The sequence below is a fragment of the Phyllobates terribilis genome, unplaced genomic scaffold (assembly GCF_046119375.1).
Source record: "Phyllobates terribilis strain yellow unplaced genomic scaffold, ASM4611937v1 Scaffold_2__4_contigs__length_985480577, whole genome shotgun sequence".
NCBI classification, from domain to species: Eukaryota; Metazoa; Chordata; class Amphibia; order Anura; family Dendrobatidae; genus Phyllobates; species Phyllobates terribilis.
In genome coordinates this window covers 708,142,815-708,162,690 of record NW_027362762.1, presented here as the reverse complement: position 1 = coordinate 708,162,690, position 19,876 = coordinate 708,142,815, and the positions used below count along the sequence as shown (strand labels likewise).

At 47.5% G+C, this 19,876-nt stretch overlaps 1 protein-coding gene across 2 annotated transcripts in view; it reads left to right on the top strand.

The window, feature by feature from the left end:
• The first annotated feature begins 1,214 nt into the window (after positions 1-1,214).
• Positions 1,215-19,876, top strand: part of OLFML3 (olfactomedin like 3) — an 88,448-nt gene continuing 69,786 nt past the window's right edge. For both annotated transcript variants that reach the window (XM_073667151.1, XM_073667150.1), the window contains exon 1: positions 1,215-1,473. In XM_073667151.1, the coding sequence (XP_073523252.1) occupies positions 1,366-1,473 (108 nt within the window). In that variant the 5' untranslated portion in view covers positions 1,215-1,365. The remainder of the gene's footprint in view (positions 1,474-19,876) is intronic.

Below are 19,876 nucleotides of genomic sequence, written 5' to 3'. Positions count from 1 at the left end.
CTGCTCCTTATTATGTTTGCTTTAAAACTCAGTGATTACTTTATTTCTCAATAATTGTGATATTTGGACAGGAACCAATATTTATCTGAACTAATTCCCACTCTCTCATTTCAGCTTACTGTTTCTGCAAAGTTTCCAAAAAATTCCAAAAACCAGCAGTGAGTTTTGAGAACCGTAACCAAGTTTTTATATAGAATGAATAAATGAATAAATATGATAATTTAATGTGTAATCTCGACCGCATATGTGTTGTGGTTATTTCATAGCAATAGCTTATATATAACTTGCCTTGAAATTTACATTTAAACATTATGTATATTTCTAGTTAGAAGCTTTTTCTTTTCTTGAAAACCTCCTTTTTTTCTATACTTCACATCTGCAGTACGGATTGGAAAGTTGCCTGAAATTAATAGCCACAATGCCTTTTCCTCTCAGTGTTGCCAGAACTCCCACAGCACTAAACATGGCAGCAAATATTCCCAGCTTGGTTTAGGCAGAATTGTCTTCCATATAACTTTAATTATGGGCACACTATTTTTCATTCATACAGATCAATGTAGTTCATGTTTCCATAATTTATAGCTCCAATATTGTGTCATTGGGGATTTAGGGGCACCAAACAAAAATCTATTTTACATTAAAGAGCACCCATTAGAAGATAAATTACAGAGATTGATTCAGGATTGTGTACTTGTAGTTTAGCTAATTAAAAATAAATGAAAACAAACTCTTTTATTTTCATTTTCTAAATTATTTCTCACAGGCTTCTATTGAAGAAGGGGAGATAAAAAAATATTCACAAAAAACTAATATAATTGGGCATTTTAGGAACATTTTTAGACTGGGGCTACATTGTGACTATGGCCGCAATACAGGTTGCATGGCCAAAGATCACTATGGGTTACATCGCAGAGCAACGCAGGAGACTGGGTGGCCACAGCCAAAGTCACCATGTAGTCCCAGCCTTAACCCTTTTAATTACTTTTGCAGTTCTATTTTAGATATCATTTCTAAGAGGGTAATGTATCTCAGTACATATTTTCTTATAATTTGCGCTGATTTAATTTCGCACTTGTGCATAATGCACACATAGTGGAAAACATTTTTTTTAATACAGCTTAGTAAAGAAAGGGTTCTTGAGAATATTTGGCAATTGTTTTGCATCTGGATCTCATTACATGTGGAGAATGGAGCTTTGCTGTGTCAGAAATCCCTCCCACAAGGAAAAGTAGCCAAGCATTCCAAAGTTGTGAGCTGGAACCCGTGCAGGAGAACACAACAGTGCCCAAAGTCTTTTCACAATCGGTAAGAGAAAGTCTGTTGGAATAAGAATCCTTTACAAATCAACCAAGAGGGAAGCCAAAGATGGCTGGGATTGTGGCCTGTGTTCTTCTTTCTGTTCTCACTGTAGTTAACTCTCAAGTTCAGAATTCGTTTTTGGAGTATATGCAATCAAGGATGGGAGTTTTAGAGGTAAGTGAGATGAGACCATCTTTAAAGTATTAGTTTATTATTAACATACAGTAGATAGTGGACACTGTTTGTGTTTTTTTTGTCTTGCATATATATTGTATGATAGTACGTGTTATGCAGAATGGAAGCTTTATATATCTCATAAAGTATACAGAACAGTAATGTCTAAACTTTTTGCATATATTCATTTTGTTTAGCTTGTGCAGTTTCAGATTTACTTTAGTTGGTGTAGAGCAGTCATCTCCAACCTGTTCACATCTATGACTTCCAGTACGTCAAGAGCATTGTAGATGTTCTAGTTTGCAGCTGCTACAGTTGGAGAGCAACAGGTTGAAGACCACTAGTAGAGAGAATAATTCACTTCTTGCAATATAAACCAAATAGCAACATTTCCCCTGGTTATGTAAATAGTTAACCCAGCAGATGGCCACTAAGCCATAATGCTCAATAATACGAGACAGGAAAATAACTTCCTAACACATGAAACATATGGATCACATCTGAGGACGTTGCAATGTACGTATATATAAAGCCTCTGTGAAGAAGTCTTAAAAATGTAGTGCATTTGTTTGCACCATTAAACTAGAACCAAGTATCTTTAATGCAATTCTTAATAAAAAGGAAGAAGCAGAACATTTCTTGCGAGACAAGATACATGTCAAGGATGACAGGCTGTGTGCCCACGTAGCATTTTTCAAGCGTATATGCTGCGGAATTTCCGCAGCGTAAACGCTTGAAAAACGCATGTATATCCGCACCCCATGGTCCCCAATGGGATTCCGCAAGTTCTATGCACATGCTGCGGATTTTTCCGCAGCGTTTATGCCGCGTTCAAAAATCCGCAGCATGTCATTTAATTTTGCGTTTCCGCAAGCGGAATTGCCTTTGTCCAATGCATAAAAAACGCAAGGCAATTCCGCATGTGGAAAACGCGTGATAAACGCGCGAAAAATGCGCGATAAACGCGTGCGGAATTCCGCATGCGTTTTTCCGGGAGAGGACTTGCATTTATGCAGCAGAAATTTTCTGCTTCATAAATGCAACGTGGGCACATAGCCTAAATGTCTTTCAAGTCACATCGCTCATTCCTCCTCTGTGCACACCTCTCCACACATGCTTCTTCCATACCGACAAACAGGCAGATTACTTTGATATACCACATGTGTAAATCCTGCACCATGGCCAAACCATCCGTATGTTTGGTTTCGTCTCTTAGAAAAGTTAAAGAGTAAAAACTTGCAAGTATAAAGGAATGTTCACATGTAGATGATTTGCTGCAGATTTCTTCTGCAGTGTTATCTGCTGCCTATCAAAAACAAAATCTGTTACGAGTTTTGCTACATATTTCACTTTTTTGCATTGCAAAGGATAAAATCCGCCAATAGCTTCTGCACAAGGAATTGACACACTGTGGATTTTAAAATTTGAACCATATGAATATTTTTTGTGCAGAAAATTTTAGCTAAGTGTAGATGAATGGCAGCTTAAAGGGGTTTCCACTTTAAGAAAAGTTGTCACCAAACCCTTTCATACTTTGACATCACAACAACAGTGACATCACCGCTGCAGCTAATAACTGATTTGTGCCATCTACATCCGCAGAGCCACTGAGCTCAATGATTGACTTGCCCGATAATGTGCGCTGTCGACATGACATCACTGCTGCACCCAAAAAACAGAGATCATACAAATGTACAAATGAACTCATGTCTCAATCACTGAATTCATGTTTTTTTCATTCAGTCTCATTGCCAAAAGATTATAAAATCAAGCTCCTAGCCATGCAGTCTGCCTTTACCCTTTACTAACATTTGTGAAAGAATGGCTAGTGCTAAAGAACTCTTTGAATTTGAGTATACTATTGTGATTGGATGCCACGATCACAACAAGTCAGTTCATGTAATGGTAGACTATGTAGAGTTACAGAGCGAGGTCACCACATCAAGTGCTGCGGCACAAAAAAGTTGGCAATACTCTGCTGACTCAATAACTGCAAAGCTCCAAGCCTACTCTGATATTAATGTCAGTACAAAAACTCTGATCTGGGAGCTTCATGGCATGGGTTTCCATTTCTTAACAGCTGCATACAAGCCTTACATCACCAAGCACAATGACAAGTGTTGTATGAAGTGATGAAAAGTTTGCCAGAACTGGATTCTGGAGCAGTAGAAATGTGCTCTGTAGAGAGATGAATAATACTTCTCTATAGTGGGAGTCTGGGTTAGGCAAATGTCACAGGGATATTACCTGTTCGACTGCATTGTGCAATCTGGAAAGTTTGGTGGAGAATTGATAATTGTTATAGGGTTCTTTTTTCAGCAAATGTCTGAGGCTCCTTAATTCCAGTAAAGGGAAATCTTAATTCTGCATACTTGTCATGGTTGTGTCGCCACGAAGATCATCACGATTGCACAGCCTGACTTCTCGCAGCTGAGTTTTTGGTGCTTTGTGCTTTTCGGCAGTGAGGGAGTTAACTCTCTCTCTCTCTGTGCGAGACAAGGTCCAGCCTCGCCCAGCTGTAATCAATTCTGCAGTAGTGAGATTCCTTCATATGTCTGCTGATCTGTTAGGGAAGTTGTCGGTGAAAGCATTTCATGCAGACTAACAGAGCGGATCGTGGTATTTGGAGTTTCAGAGCTAAGTGTATTTGGAGTGGTTTTTCCCTTCCTCGCTTTATCATTTATCCCCTTTCCCGTTGGTGTTCCCTCTGTTGTTGTGTAGTTTTTGTATGTAAGGTGGTTTTGGTTTTTCCCTTGTACTGTCTCGTTCGTCTAAGTACTGAGTGTTGGCATATTATTACCTGTCCCCTTTTGTTATCGGGGTCCTTCTCAGGACTAGATTACTTAGGTGCAGGGATCCTCAGGAGGTAGGGGTTACGCTGGCGGCCTGGACCTCTGTACCTTTAACAGTACCTCCAGGTAGAGGGATTAGTCAGGGCCCCAGCTTAGGGTGAGCTTAGGCCCCCTACCTCCAGTACACAGAGACAGCGTGACATTTTCACCGACTACTTAGATTTTCTCCAGCTACCATGGATCCAGTAGCCGGTCTAGCTCGGCAGTTGCAGAGTTTGTCCATGGAGCTGGCGGACGTTAGGTCCAAGGTTTTGTATCCTCAGGAGCAAGCCGGACCAGAATCTAAAGTAGCTCTCCCTGACAGGTTCACTGGGGGGCGGGACAAGTTTTTTGTTTTCCGGGAGGCATGCAAGTTGTACTTTCGGCTGCGGCCTCGGTCATCGGGGAGTGAAGAACAAAGGGTGGGAATTGTCATCTCGCTCCTACAAGGGGACCCACAATCTTGGGCGTTCTCTCTTCCCCCGGGCTCCCCGGCTCTCCAGTCAGTGGATAGGTTTTTTACTGCTCTGGGTCTTGTATATGATGACCCGGATCGGATCTCCCTTGCTGAATCTAAGTTACGAAGGATCCAGCAGGGAGATCGTCCGGCGGAGGAATTCTGTTCGGAGTTCCGTAGGTGGGCCACTGACACCCAGTGGAATGACCCGGCTCTTAGGAGCCAGTTTTGTCAAAGTTTATCCGACAAATTAAAGGATGTGCTGGCACAGTATGACTCTCCCGCTTCACTGGAAGCCGCTGTGGCCCTTGCTATTCGCATTGACAGACAGCTTCGGGTGAGGTGCGGGATAACTCCACCCCCTGTGATGACTCCACCTCGTACAAGGTCCCCTCATATGGTGGTTCCCCTGGTGAGTCCAGAGGAGCCTATGCAATTAGGAGGGACATCATTTCGGGGGAGGGGACCGGTGGCACACCACAAGACTGGAAGGTGTTTCTTCTGCGGGAGAAAGGGACATTTTATTGGGGGGTGTCCATCCCATCCTTTGCAGAGTAAAGAGTCGTCGGAAAACTTTTAATCCCAGGTTGTGTGGTGGACGGCAATCTGGGAGTAGGTATTTCGTCCCTAGGGTCATCTCAGTTTCTCGTACCGGCGGAGGTGGTGGTGGGTACGAGAACTGAGAAGATATCAGTTCTTTTAGATAGTGGGGCCGGGGCTAATCTGGTGGACACTCGGTTTGCCTGGGTTCAAGGTATGCATTTGAGTGAGTTGGCTAAACCCATCCCCATATTCTCGATCGATGCCAGGCCCCTCGGTCAGGGAAGTTTTTTGCATGTTGTGCATAACGTAAAACTTCAAGTGGGGGCGATACATAAAGAACTGTTGTCTTGCTACGTGTTGGAGGGTCTTCCCACTCCTATAGTGTTGGGCCTTCCTTGGTTAACTAAGCATAACCCGGTTATTAATTGGCAATCCAGAGAGATAAGCCAATGGAGTAATTTCTGTAATAAAAACTGCATGAATACGGTCGTCGGTGCTGTCACTCCTAGGGTCTTACCTCCATTTTTGGTGGACTTTGAGGATGTATTCTCGGAGAAAGGGTGTCAGGAACTACCTCCTCATCGCGAGTATGACTGTTCTGTAAAACTGCTCCCTGAGGCCAAGTTACCTAAATCTAGGTTGTATAACCTTTCTGGTCCTGAGAGGCAGGCCATGAAGGATTATATTTCTGAAAGTCTGGCTAAGGGGCATATTAGACCTTCATCTTCCCCGGTGGCCACGGGGTTCTTCTTTGTGAAGAAGAAGGATGGAGGCCTACGTCCTTGCCTGGATTTCCGTGAACTTAATGGGATTAGGGTCCGAGATCCGTACCCGCTCCCACTTATTCCCGATCTCTTTAATCAGATCGTGGGCGCCAAATGGTTCTCTAAGTTGGATCTCAGGGGGGCGTACAATCTGATTAGAATGAAGGAGGGGGATGAGTGGAAGACGGCGTTTAACACTCCGGAGGGGCATTATGAGAACCTTGTCATGCCATTCGGTCTGACTAATGCCCCGGCGATGTTCCAACACTTTGTTAATGACATTTTTCGCCGCCTGGTTGGACAGTTTGTTGTCATATATCTGGATGATATCTTAATTTACTCACCTGATCTGGTGTCTCATCAGGAGCACGTTAGGCAGGTGTTACAGATCTTGCGGGATAATAAACTGTATGCTAAATGGGAAAAGTGTGTGTTCGCTGTACAGGAACTCCAGTTTTTAGGTTTCCTGGTTTCAGCGTCTGGTTTTCGTATGGACCCTGGGAAAGTGCGGGCAGTTCTTGAGTGGGATCTGCCTGAGAATCTTAAGGCACTACAACATTTCCTGGGGTTTGCTAATTATTACCGGAAGTTCATTCGTAATTTCTCGTCCATGGTTAAACCTCTCACTGACATGACAAAAAAGGGGACGGATTTTTCTAGGTGGTCTGACAAGGCTTGTCAAGCTTTCTCCTCCTTGAAAAAATGTTTTGCCTCGGCACCCATACTCATTCAACCTGATGCGTCACAGCCATTCATTGTAGAGGTAGACGCTTCCGAGGTAGGGGTGGGAGCAGTGTTGTCACAAGGTTCGTCCCCTGGTAAGTGGCATCCGTGCGCCTTTTTCTCTAAAAAATTGTCGTCCGCCGAGAGGAATTACGATGTCGGCAATGGGGAACTCTTGGCCATTAAGTTAGCTTTTGAGGAGTGGCGCCATTTTTTGGAGGGGGCAGTCCATCCGGTCACCGTCATCACCGATCACAAGAACCTGCTTTATCTGGAGTCCGCAAAATGTCTGAATCCCAGACAAGCCAGGTGGTCGTTGTTTTTTACCAGGTTTAATTTTGTTGTTACGTTTCGTCCTGGGTCAAAAAATGTGAAGGCGGATGCCTTATCTCGTAGTTTCCCTGGGGCCGGGAATACGGATGACCCGGTTCCTATCCTTCAAGAGGGGGTGGTGGTGTCGGCAGTATGCTCTGAGCTTGAGGAGGAGGTATTGGAGGCTCAGGGGGACGCCCCTGTTGGACCTCCAGGGAGACTGTTTGTTCCAGATCAGCTACGACAAAAGGTGATCGAGGCACACCATAACTCAGCTTTAGCAGGACACCCAGGGAGTAAAGCAACTGTGGATCTCCTCTCGCGTCGGTTTTGGTGGCCTAATTTACATAAGGAGGTGGTAACTTTTGTTGCGTCCTGTGGGGTTTGTGCGCACTCTAAGACCCCACATACCCGTCCGTCTGGGGCCCTCTTACCTTTGAAGATCCCTGAGCGTCCTTGGACTCATCTGTCTATGGACTTTATTACGGACCTCCCGCCGTCTTCGGGTAAAACTGTCATTCTCGTTGTAGTGGACAGGTTCAGCAAGATGGCACATTTTATCGCTCTTCCTGCTCTTCCTAATGCTAAAACAAAATCTTGCGCAGGTGTTCATTGGGGAGATTGTGAGGCTTCACGGGGTACCCTCCGATGTGGTGTCGGATCGGGGGTCTCAGTTTGTGTCCAAGTTCTGGAAGGCATTTTGTACTCGGCGGGGGATGCATTTGTCGTTCTCATCGGCTTTTCATCCCCAGACCAATGGTCAGACGGAACGTCTGAACCAGAGTTTGGAGACATATCTCCGGTGTTTTGTGTCAGAGAACCAGGAGGACTGGGCTTCTTTCTTACCTCTGGCGGAGTTTGCTCTTAATAATAGGCGGAGCGAGTCCACTGGTAAGTCCCCGTTTTTTGGGGCATATGGTTTTCACCCCCAGTTTTGTACTTTCAGTAGAGGGGGCTCTTCGGGGGTTCCTGAGGAGGAACGATTTTCGTCATCACTCGCTTCTGTATGGAGAGGGGTACTGAATAATCTGAGTACTATGGGGAACCATTACAAACGTATGGCTGACAGGAGGAGAGTGTCTGGTCCGGACCTAAGTGTGAACGATCTGGTATGGTTGTCTACTAAGAATATAAAACTTAAGGTTCCTTCCTGGAAACTCGGTCCCAGGTTCATCGGGCCGTACAGGATCAGTTCTATAATTAATCCGGTGGCATTCCGTCTTGATCTCCCCCCTACGTTTAAAATTCACAACGTGTTCCACAGATCGTTGCTTAAGAGGTATGTGGCGCCGGTGATACCGTCACCTTTACCTCCGCCTCCAGTGGTGGTCAATGGTAACTTGGAGTTCCAAGTATCGAAGGTCATCGATTCACGCTTTAATCGTCGGTCCCTTCAGTACCTGGTTCATTGGAAGGGGTATGGTCCTGAGGAGAGGATGTGGGTTCCTGCGTCAGATATTAACGCAGACCGGTTAATTCGGGCCTTCCACACGACTCACCCGGATAAACCTGGCCCTGAGGGTCCGGAGGCCCCTCGTAGAAGGGGGGGTACTGTCATGGTTGTGTCGCCACGAAGATCGTCACGATTGCACAGCCTGACTTCTCGCAGCTGAGTTTTTGGTGCTTTGTGCTTTTCGGCAGTGAGGGAGTTAACTCTCTCTCTCTGTGCGAGACAAGGTCCAGCCTTGCCCAGCTGCAATCAATTCTGCAGTAGTGAGATTCCTTCATATGTCTGCTGATCTGTTAGGGAAGTTGTCAGTGAAAGCATTTCATGCAGACTAACAGAGCGGATCGTGGTATTTGGAGTTTCAGAGCTAAGTGTATTTGGAGTGGTTTTTCCCTTCCTCGCTTTATCATTTATCTCCTTTCCCGTTGGTGTTCCCTCTGTTGTTGTTGTGTAGTTTTTGTATGCAAGGTGGTTTTGGTTTTACCCTTGTACTGTCTCGTTCGTCTAAGTACTGAGTGTTGGCATATTATTACCTGTCCCCTTTTGTTATCGGGGTCCTTCTCAGGACTAGATTACTTAGGTGCAGGGATCCTCAGGAGGTAGGGGTTACGCTGGCGGCCTGGACCTCTGTACCTTTAACAGTACCTCCAGGTAGAGGGATTAGTCAGGGCCCCAGCTTAGGGTCAGCTTAGGCCCCCTACCTCCAGTACACAGAGACAGCGTGACAATACTAAGACATTCTAGCCAATTGTTTACTTCAACTTAGTGGGAACAGTTTGGGGAAGGTCCTTTATTTTTTCCAGCATGACTGTGACCCAGTGAACACTGCAAGGTCCTTAAATTCATGGTTGGGAGAGTTTGGTGTAGGAGAACTTAACTTGCAAACACCAGTGTTCTCCACACCATCAAACACCTTTGGGATGAATAAAACTGAAATTCTAGTTCCAATATCAGTGTCTGACCTCACAAATGCTCTTCTGGATGAATGAGCAAATATTCCCACAGACAAACTTCAAAATTTTGTAGAAAGCATTCCTAGAAGATTGAAAGCTGGTTTAGTTGTAGAGACAGAATCAACTCCATATTACTGACTATGGATTTAGAAAAAGGATGTCATACAAGCTCCTGTAGATGTAATGTGTTGGTGTCTCCATGCTTTTGTCCATGTAGTCTGGAACTTAACTAGAAGAGTCAGGGCTCCATTACAACTTTTTAATCGACTTCCCCTTCACTTGACTTCCCGTCCAGAAGCTGGAGCGCATAATGGCAGTACATATACTTTTTTGGACTATAAGACACACCATACTATAAGAGGCACCCAATGTTTAGATGTCAGAAAATAGGAAAACTTGTTTCCTGTTAAATAAAATTTGTTTGGTGGTGTAAATAATTGGAGGGGTCAATACCACTAATTTTAGTAGTCTGTTAACTATTACCTCCCTATTGTAAGGCTACTAAACTTTTCTCCTGTTAAGGTGCTTTTACTCTTAAAGAAAATCATGAATGAGCATTAGAAACATTTGTTTCACAATAATCTTACTGTGGCCCACGAGTGGTGCCCCATCATTAAAGGAGTTTTTCATTTCCACAAAAGTGGTTGCCAAATACTTTTATACATGTAAAATAGCAAATAGAACAGGTACTCACCCTCCCCAAGTCCAGTGCCGGCTCTCCGTCGCTCCTATGGTCTTTGAGTATTGATTGCAGGGGGCCTGCTCCAGTTTTTTTTGCAAGTATAAGCATTTGTGGACTGCTTTTGAGAGAGTGGAAACCCCCTTAAACCTGTTCACCTCTGCTAAGTACCAGCAAATAGATTTCAAGCCACCTAATAAAAATGGATTTAAATCCTTTCACCAGTAAAGGACAACTGGTGGTGTGGTTTTCATATTGAGATCACACAAGCATGTGTAATACCAGATAAATTATTAAACTGTTAGTAACAACTCAATCACTTAGGAGCAGAATTATGAATTGTTATTTATTTTGCATTTGTTGTAGGTGCTGCAAAGTAATTCAGTGCCTTCATTAACACGTTATAATTTATCATTAGTTATCTATCTCAAATGAGGAATAGCAACATTCCAAAAAGATATCTAGTAATAGCCAACTAAAAAAAAAAATTAATTTAGAGACGACTCAATAGATCAAAAAAACTCAAGGCCTACTACAAAGAACTGTAAAAGAGCCAAGCTTGCTAAATACATATGTGATGCCTCTACTCGAAAGCCCTTTATTTACCCTGGGAGATGGGGGACTCGGAGTCGGGTCCTATGATGGAGAGATGGGGCGCAGCCGTGGCCTGGACCCGCTCCGTGCTCAGGGCCGTCACAATTTAAAAAGGATGGTACGGGCTTATCCGGGTTGAGTGGCTGATTACGACTACGCCACCTGTGGCACCTGGTGAAGGCCACCAGCGCTGCCGCAGTCCGCTGAGGCATGATGTTATGGCAGCCGTGGCTGTTACTACTCCCCACAGGCGGAGCAAGGCCTCAGGGCAGAGGGACAGGATGACGGGGGTAGTAGTCTAGAAAGTCTGCATGGTGCTGTGTGACACAGAATAACGAGTCCGGAGGCCATAGGGGTGAACTTCCAAGGCTTTACTCACATAAGAGATGGCAGAAGGAAGGCGACTCCCTGCTCCCCACGGAGTTCTGCGGTCACCAGGAACGGGGGTCCGACAACCTCCGAGTAAGTCCAGTGTTCAATCAGGACCCCGCACCAGAGTGTTCCTAAAACTACATTGTACTGTCCTGTCTGTGCATGTGTAGATAGGCCGGGTCTCCCTCTGAACTCCTCTCAGAAAAAGGCCAGGGGTGGCGGTTCTGCTCTTTCTGTTACCTGGTGGGATCCTCAGGGCCTACCGGGCTTTCCCGACCAGGACATAGAGTAGCAAGGTCGGGTGTCGGGGGCTGGTACCCCTCTCGCAGCCGGACTCCCTCTGAATATATCAGGTGGCGAGGACAGGTGGCATATACTGCTCCGTCTGCATCCTCCCTGGGATCCATTTGCTGTGGAGCTACACTCTTAAGCTCCGGGCCTTCTTGGTCGTGGTCCTTGACCGGGTTGAGACATTCCTCGTCTGCAACCTGCCCCTCGTCCCAAGGCCGGGGTGTGAGGGCTGTGTCTCCATCCGCTGCAGGTCCACACAGGATCCACTTTCAGGGTGGGAGATCACACTAGAGGACAGCCAACAAACATGACTAACAAGGACCAAGAACCAAGATGGCTTTTTATTAAATATGAATTTTACAGTGTCACTAAAATGTGAGTCCTCCACCCTCACCCACTAAATGGTTCCCCTATCTCTTGGTTCCCCAGTCTCCCGATCACCAGGAGGGGCAGCACCTAGTGCATTCTAGCCCCCTCTGGTGGGAGAAGTGTGGTGTTGGATGTGGAGGTGGGGTTCTGACCATCACACTGTCCTTACCTCAGAGGAGGAACACTACACTCCACTAGAGAAGTGCAGCATCCCTGTGGCGGTCGAACCCTCAGGGGCGCCACATTCCCCCCTGGTGAAACACAGCACGTCCGCGGGCTGCAAAAGAGTAACACCCAGGAAATTTTCTTTTTATATAACCATAAACTATCTTCCCGATATGGGAGGCACATCTTCTTAAACGTTGCAAATATAACAATACATTATCAAAGTACAAAAGTAGAAAATTATAAAATTATGAAAGTGCTAGCATTTTCCAGAGACATCATGTGCAGACAGACGGGTTAAGGTGCAAAGACGCTGAGTTAGTTCAGAAGTGCGAGGGACCTGTCCCAAAACCTCAACGTGGGCCCTGGGGTGGCTGCAGGGCATGAAGATCCCGAGTTGGACCTCCAGGAGAGCCACCCTGACAGGTTTTCCTTCCGAGGTCTTGAGGTAGAAATGTCCGTGGTTTTGCATAAAACCAATATGGAGCACCTAAAGAGATGCAAACTATATACAAGAAAGGAGTCTGTCTGCTGCAAGTCCGCAGGGACACATGTCTCTAGAAACTGGGATAATAAATCAAAATATAAATGTCAACATATTAACTATAAACAAGTTACAACCGCTGGGGTTGCTTAAATCTCCGGTTCCCTCCTGGGAAAAGGCTTTGTGGACATCCAGGGCGTACCACCCCCGCACCCCTTGGTGGCGAGAGTACGTTAGTAAATCGCCCGGTAAGAGGTTCCGGCCAGGGTGTCCCTTCCTTAACCGCGGCTTGACGTCCCGCCTGCTGACAAACATGTCGTCCTCGTGCTGGGGACTAAGTCCTGATGAACCCCCACCCCGCCTGATGGTGGAAGCCGACAACTTGTCCTTCCACACGGGGACTGGGACAGGTTGCCTCTTCCTGTCGGGCCCGGGATTTAGCAGCCTTGGCCCGTACTTCGAGGCGCTCGCAGCGGAGCTCCCTTTGGCGTTGCTCCCGAGCGAGTTGGAGTATCTGCTCACTACACCGCTGACTCCTCCTCTGCGCTTCAGCCCGGGTCTCCCGGGGGAAGCCCATCAGGACCCTCCCCTGGTTGTCCCAGGCCCACTCCTCAGCCTCTGGCCAGGTGATTGTTGGTGCAGGTAGCGGTGTCATTAGGGGTTGCCGCGGGTCCCCTGCAAGCGTGGACCAGTCCGGGTTGGAGCCGGTGGGCGCCTCTGCAGCTTCAGGCGCTTCGGATTTGGGAGTAGGGCGGCATCGCAGGTCCCCACCTATAGCTGCCGCTTGCAGCTCCGGAGCAAAGACCTGCTGCCAGGTGACCGCGCCGGGCAGGAGATACTCAGTCATGAGGTCCAGTATAGGAACGGTAGGCTCAGCAGCCGGGGCAGGGGTTGCACACTCACCCGCCTCTGGGACGCTCGCGACCTCTGTCACCGTGTCTCTTTGGGCTTCAACGCCTTGGTGGCGGGCCCGGATGCGCAGCAACATTTCTTCCCGCCACGCAGCCGTCGCCGCCTCCTGGGCCTCTTTCTGTCTCTGCACGAGTCTCGGGGCTTCCTGGCGGAGAAACTCCAAATCTCCCGCTGTAAGAACGCTGCCGCCTCGCTCCCTGCCGGGTGAAGGGCCTGAATCGGGTTCAGAAGGCTCGGTAGGTTGTGCTCCAGAAGCGTCCATGTCTGCCTCCGAAGATTGCCAACCTCCGACTGCTATGGCCGCACCCTGTTGCTTTTCTTCTTCCTCCTCTTTCTGGGCGGTTCCTGGGCGGCATGTTGACAGGCCCGCCTTCGTTCAGCCCATCCACTTTGACGGACATTACCCCGCGGACAGTCTCTGATGGAAGGGGCAGTCCACACTTTTGGCGCCAAGTAGGAGCCCAGCCCACGATGGGAGGTGTTTTGAAGACCGTCTTTTCACAGCACTATGTCGCCTGTTCTTCTTGGGCGGGCACCATTTTAAGTGGAATACGACAGTTCCAGGTGTAAGGCACACAGTACCCGGTAGCAATGGGTAATTCCTTCCTTTGCTGTGGGCACGCAATCCTGCCGACTACGCCAAGTTTTGTGACGCCTCTACTCGAAAGCCCTTCATTTACCCTGGGAGATGGGGATTCGGAGTCAGGTCCTATGATGGAGAGATGGGGTGCAGCCGTGGCCCGGACCCGCTCCGTGCTCAGGGCCATCACAATTTAAAAAGGATGGTACGGGCTTATCCGGGTTGAGTGGCTGATTACGACGACGCCACTTGTGGCACCTGGTGACGGACACCAGCGCTGCCGCAGTCCGCTGAGGCATGATTTTATGGCAGCCGTGGTTGTTACTACTACCCACAGGCGGAGCAAGGCCTCAGGGCAGAGGGACAGGATGACGGGGGTAGTAGTCTTGAAAGTCTGCATGGTGCGGTGTGACGCAGAATAACGAGTCCGGAGGCCATAGGGGTGAACTTCCAAGGCATTACTCACATAAGAGATGGCAGAAGGAAGGCGACTCCCTGCTCCCCGCGGAGTTCTGCGGTCACCAGGAACGGGAGTCCGACAACCTCCGAGTAAGTCCAGCATTCAATCAGGACCCCGCACCAGAGTGTTCCTAAAACTACAGACCTAGTACTGTCCTGTCTGTGCGAGTGTAGATAGGCCGGGTCTCCCTCTGAACTCCTCTCAGAAAAAGGGCACGGGGGGCGGTTCTGCTCTTTCCGTTACCCGGTGGGATCCTCAGGGCCTACCGGGCTTTCCCGACCAGGACACAGAGTAGCAAGGTCAGGTGTCGGGGGCGGGTACCCCTCTCGCAGCCGGACTCCCTCTGAATATATCAGGTGGCGAGGACAGGTGGCATATACCGCTCCGTCTGCAAACTCCCTGGGATCCATTAGCTGTGGAGCTACACTCTTACGCTCTGGGCCTTCTTGGTCGTGGTCCTTGACCGGGTTGAGACATTTCTCGTCTGCAACCTGCCCCTCGTCCCAAGGCCGGGGTATGAGGGCTGTGTCTCCATTCGCTGCAGGTCCACACAGGATCCACTTTCAGGGTGGGAGATCACAGTAGATGACAGCCAACAAACTTGACTAACAAGGACCAAGAACCAAGATGGCTTTTTATTAAATATGAATTTTACAGTGTCACTAAAATGTGAGTCCTCCACCCTCACCCACTAAATGGTTCCCCTATCTCTTTCATTCCCCTGTCTCCCGATCACCAGGAAGGGCAGCACCTAGTGCATTCTAGCCCCCTCTGGTGGGAGAAGTGTGGTGTTGGATGTGGAGGTGGGGTCCTGACCATCACACTGTCCTTACCTCAGAGGAGGAACACTACACTCCACTAGAGAAGTGCAGCATCCCTGTGGCGGTCGAACCCTCAGGGGCGCCACACATATAATATCAGAACTAATCTTACTACATAGATATGGAAACAAAACCAAGTTTACTGCATAGATACAGTAACAGAACCAAAGTTAATACACAGATAAAGCAACAGTACCAAGCTTACTTGATAGGGCGTTGATCCAGGGAACTAGTCTGATTGCCGTATGGAGGGAGTCAGGAAGGAATTTTTTTCCCCAATGTGGAGCTTAGTGTTTGCCACATGTTTTTTTTTACCTTCCTCTGGATCAACACGTTAGGCTATGGGTTGAACTAGATGGACTTAGTCTTCCTTCAACCTCAAAAACTATGTTACAATGTTACTTGCATAGATAAATTAACAAAACCAAGCTTACTACATAGATATGGGACCAAAACCAGGCTTACTACAGTATATGAGAATAGAACTAAGTTTACTACATATATACAGGAACAGAAGCTTACCACATAGATACAGGAATGGATCAAAGCTTATTACATAGATACCGTAATAGAACTGTGCTTACTACATGAATAGATAAACAGAACCAAGCTTACTACATAGATATGAGACCAAAACCAGGCTTACTACAGTATACGAGAATAGAACTAAAATTACTACATATATACAGGAACCAAAGCTTACCACATAGATACAGGAATGGATCAAAACTTACTACTAGTGTTGAGCGAGCATTAAGATGCTCGGGTGCTCGAAGCTCGGGCCGAGCTCACCGTGATACTCGGGTCCTCGACCCGAGTAACGAGCCCAATGTTAGTCTATGGGAGACCCGAACATTTTTGCGGTGGCACCCGTAGTCTGTAGAAAGCCTAAAAAGTGCCCAAAACGATAGTAACAGTGCTCAAATTACATGGGGACAGAATGGGGATCGCCCGAGGAAGCATTTCTGACCCACAGGTCACTGCTGTCAACAACGTGGTCAGAGGTATTAAGCAACTTTTACGGGCTCACAATAAAACGTTCAAAAGCAAAACTGAAACTGTTTTCCTGTGAAATATGCTAAGGAACATCCTTTCCAGTGTAAAGACTTGTTTATAAGGTAAAATAAATAACCAAGAACAAAAATACTCCTCCACACCTTGGGCTATGTTCACAAGTAGCATTTTTTATGCGTTTTTGCACTTTTGTATTGCTTTCAACCGTGACAAATGCATTCACCGGGAAATGTCATTTTAACATTTTACAACCATATCTGGCCATGTGCTGTGTGACACATGCATACAGTGCTGAAAAGACATGGAAACAGCATGGGGAAGACCCCTGGAAGCATCTCTGACACCCAGGTCACTGCCTAAAACTGTGCCCATCAGAAGTGATCCTTGCCTGCCGCATCAGAAGATGCAGACTTGCAACTATCCCCGTGCAAGTCCTTGTCTATCATGGATGGATATTAGTCCTCAGAAGGACTGTTTGTTTGATTTTGGAGGCTTTAAAGTCCCTACACTACCTATTTCGCAGTATAAATCTCTCCCTAGCTCAGCAGCACTCTCCCTACACTGTCTGATCCGGAGCGACTATGTCCAAGATGGCGGCGCCCAGTTTTAAATACTCGTGGTGACGCTGTGCGGCCAGCCAATCACTGTAATGCCCACAACCAACATGGCTGCGGCATTAAAGTGACTGGCTGGCAATCCCTGCATGTTCATTGGCTCTGCAAAGAGCGCCAAACATGCAGGGCGGAGACACGAGCTCCCGCCCGAGTAACCCGAAAATGCTTGGTGCTCGCCGAACATCCCGAGTAGTGAGATGCTCGGGCGAGTACCAACACTAATAGAAAAATGTCAGTCACATATATAATAAGTACAGTGACAATGTTGGTTACTGTACTTGTCATTTAGTGTTAAAATAAAGGATTTATTAAAAAAAAAATTGGCATGGGGTTCCCCATAATTTTAGTCTCTAGCGGAGGTTAAGCAGACGGCTGGGGCAGATGTTTGAAGCCTGGGAAGGGGGTAATATCCACGGAGCTTCCCAGGCTACTAATATCAGCCCCCAGCTGAATACCTAGCCTTTACTAACTATTAAAATGGGGGACCCCCAAAAAAATGATGTGCTTTCCCCCCTATTTTAATAGCTAGCAAAGGCTAGGCAGACAGCTGGGGGTTGATATTAATAGCCCAGTAAGAGTGCCATGAATATTGGCCCCCTCCCAGGCTAGAAACACCAGCCGTCAGCCGCCCCAGAAATGGCACATCCATAAGAGAAAGTACTCGGCGAGCTCCGAACATCTCGAGTACTGAGATGCTCGGGCGAGTACCGAGCAGTGGCGAGCATGCTCGCTCAACACTACAGCATATTAAAAACATTATTCCCATAATTGGGGAGTGGGTCTCCCATAGTCTTTGCCTATGCCTTCCAAGCAAAAGCTGACAAAAATTAGGACGGAGGAACTTGCAATGCCCCTTACAAGAGCCATGCAGTACAGCATATTAAAAACATTATTCCCATTATTGGGGAGTCGGTCTCCCATAGTCTTTGCCTATGCCTTCCAAGCAAAAGCTTCTAAAAATTAGGACGGAGGAACTTGCAATGCTGGCAACACGGACCAAGGTCACCCTGTTGGTATAGTGGTGGTGGAGGCTGAGGATGAGGAGAAGAGCAAAAAACAGCTGAAATGAGGAAGCGTATACCCATGTGTGGGTGTGAAGCGGTGCATGGGAATACACCTCCCAAAATAACACAGTGGATTTGACTTTATGTTACTCTGCTGTCATTTGGTGGTGATGAGAAGTCTGGCCCAGTCCAGCCCTTGTTCATTTTGATAAGGGTCAGCTTGTCAGCATTGTCAGTTGACAGGAGAGTGCGCTTATCAGTTATAATACCCCCAGCGGCACTAAAAACACCCTCCGATAACACCTAGCGGCAGGGCAGGTCAGGACCTCCAAGGCGTACAGAGCGAGTTCATTCCAAGTGTCCAGCTTGGATACCCAATAATTAAAAGGCACAGAGGAATCACAGAGGACGCTGGTACGGTCGGCACGGTACTCCCTCACCATCTCCTGAAACTTTCCACTCCTTGTGAGAGTACCCCGCGCCTCAGGGCCTGTAAGCTGGGTGGGTCTCAGAAAACTGTCCTGGAACATTGACAGTGTTCCCCTGCCTCTGCTGGATTGGAGTTGCGTCTCTCTCGCCTGTACACCTTGGTTGGTCAACGAACTGTGACCTCTGCCACTAGCGTATTCAGATGGGAATTTTTTTAACAGTTCTGCAGCAAGGGCCTTCTGGTACTGCCCCATTTTTGTAGACCTCTCCACCTCAGGAATAAGAGAGTGAAAGTTCTCCCTGTAGCGGGGGTCTAAAAATGTTACCAACCAGTATTGACTGTCACCCAACATTTTGACAACGCGAGGGTCACAGTTAAGGCAGCGTAACATAAAGTCAGCCATGCGTGCCAGACTGGTAACGGGCAAGACTTCCGTGTCCTCACCAAGATGACGACTGACCATGCGCTCCTCCTCCTCCTCCCCCCTGTCCTCAGGTCACCCATGCTGAACCAACGGTATGACAGTTGTACAGGTACTACCGTCTACAGCGCACGACACCAGCTCCTGTTCTTCCTCCTCCTCCTCCTCTCCCTCATTGTCCCCCAATGCACGTTGGGATGAGATAAGGCTGGGCTGTGTATAATTGCCCGCTATGGCTTCTTCATCCATCTCATCATACTCTGGCTGCAATGCCTCCTCTTTAATTCTCTGCAGAGAGCATTGCAAAAGACAGACAAGTGGGATGCTGACGCTAATGATGGCGTCATCATCACTCACCATCTTTGTGGACTCCTCAAAGTTTGTCAAGATGGTACATATGTCAGACATCCAGGTCCACTCCTGAGGTCTTATGTGTGGAGTCTGACCTGAATATCGACGGCCTTGTTGCAGCTGGTACTCCACAACTGGTCTCTTCTGCTCACAAATTCTTTGCAACATGTGGAGGGTAGAGTTCCAACGTGTGGGGACATCACACACCAGTCGGTGTGCCGGAATCTGCAAATGCAAAGGCTGCTGCAACACAGCAAGGGCGGCGGAAGCTTTAGCCGATTTCCGAAAATGAGCTGACAGGCAGCGTACCTTGATGAGCAGATCTGGCAACTCGGGGTACGATTTAAGAAACCGCTGAACCACGAGGTTAAGCACATGAGCCAGGCATGGTACGTGTGTGATCTCGCCTCACCTCAGAGCCGCCACCAGGTTACGGCCATTGTCACACACGACCATGCCTGGATGTAGGTTCAGCGGTCTCAGCCACAGATCTGCCTGCTCTTTCACAGCTGTCCACAACTCACAAGCAGTGTGAGGTTTATCACTTAAGCTTATGAGTTTCAGCACAGCCTGTTGCCGCTTGGCTGAGGCAGTACAGCAGTGCTTCCAGCTTGTAACTGATGTGGTGATATCTGAGATGGAGGCTGAACATGAGGAGGAGGAGGAGGATGATGCGCAGGAGCTGTACACTGTAGGGGCAACTCTGACTGACATAGGGCCTGCAATCCTCGGTGTGGGGAGGATGTGTTCCGTCCCAAGGTCCGACCGGGTCCCGGCTTCCACTATGTTTACCCATGTGCCGTCAGGGAGAT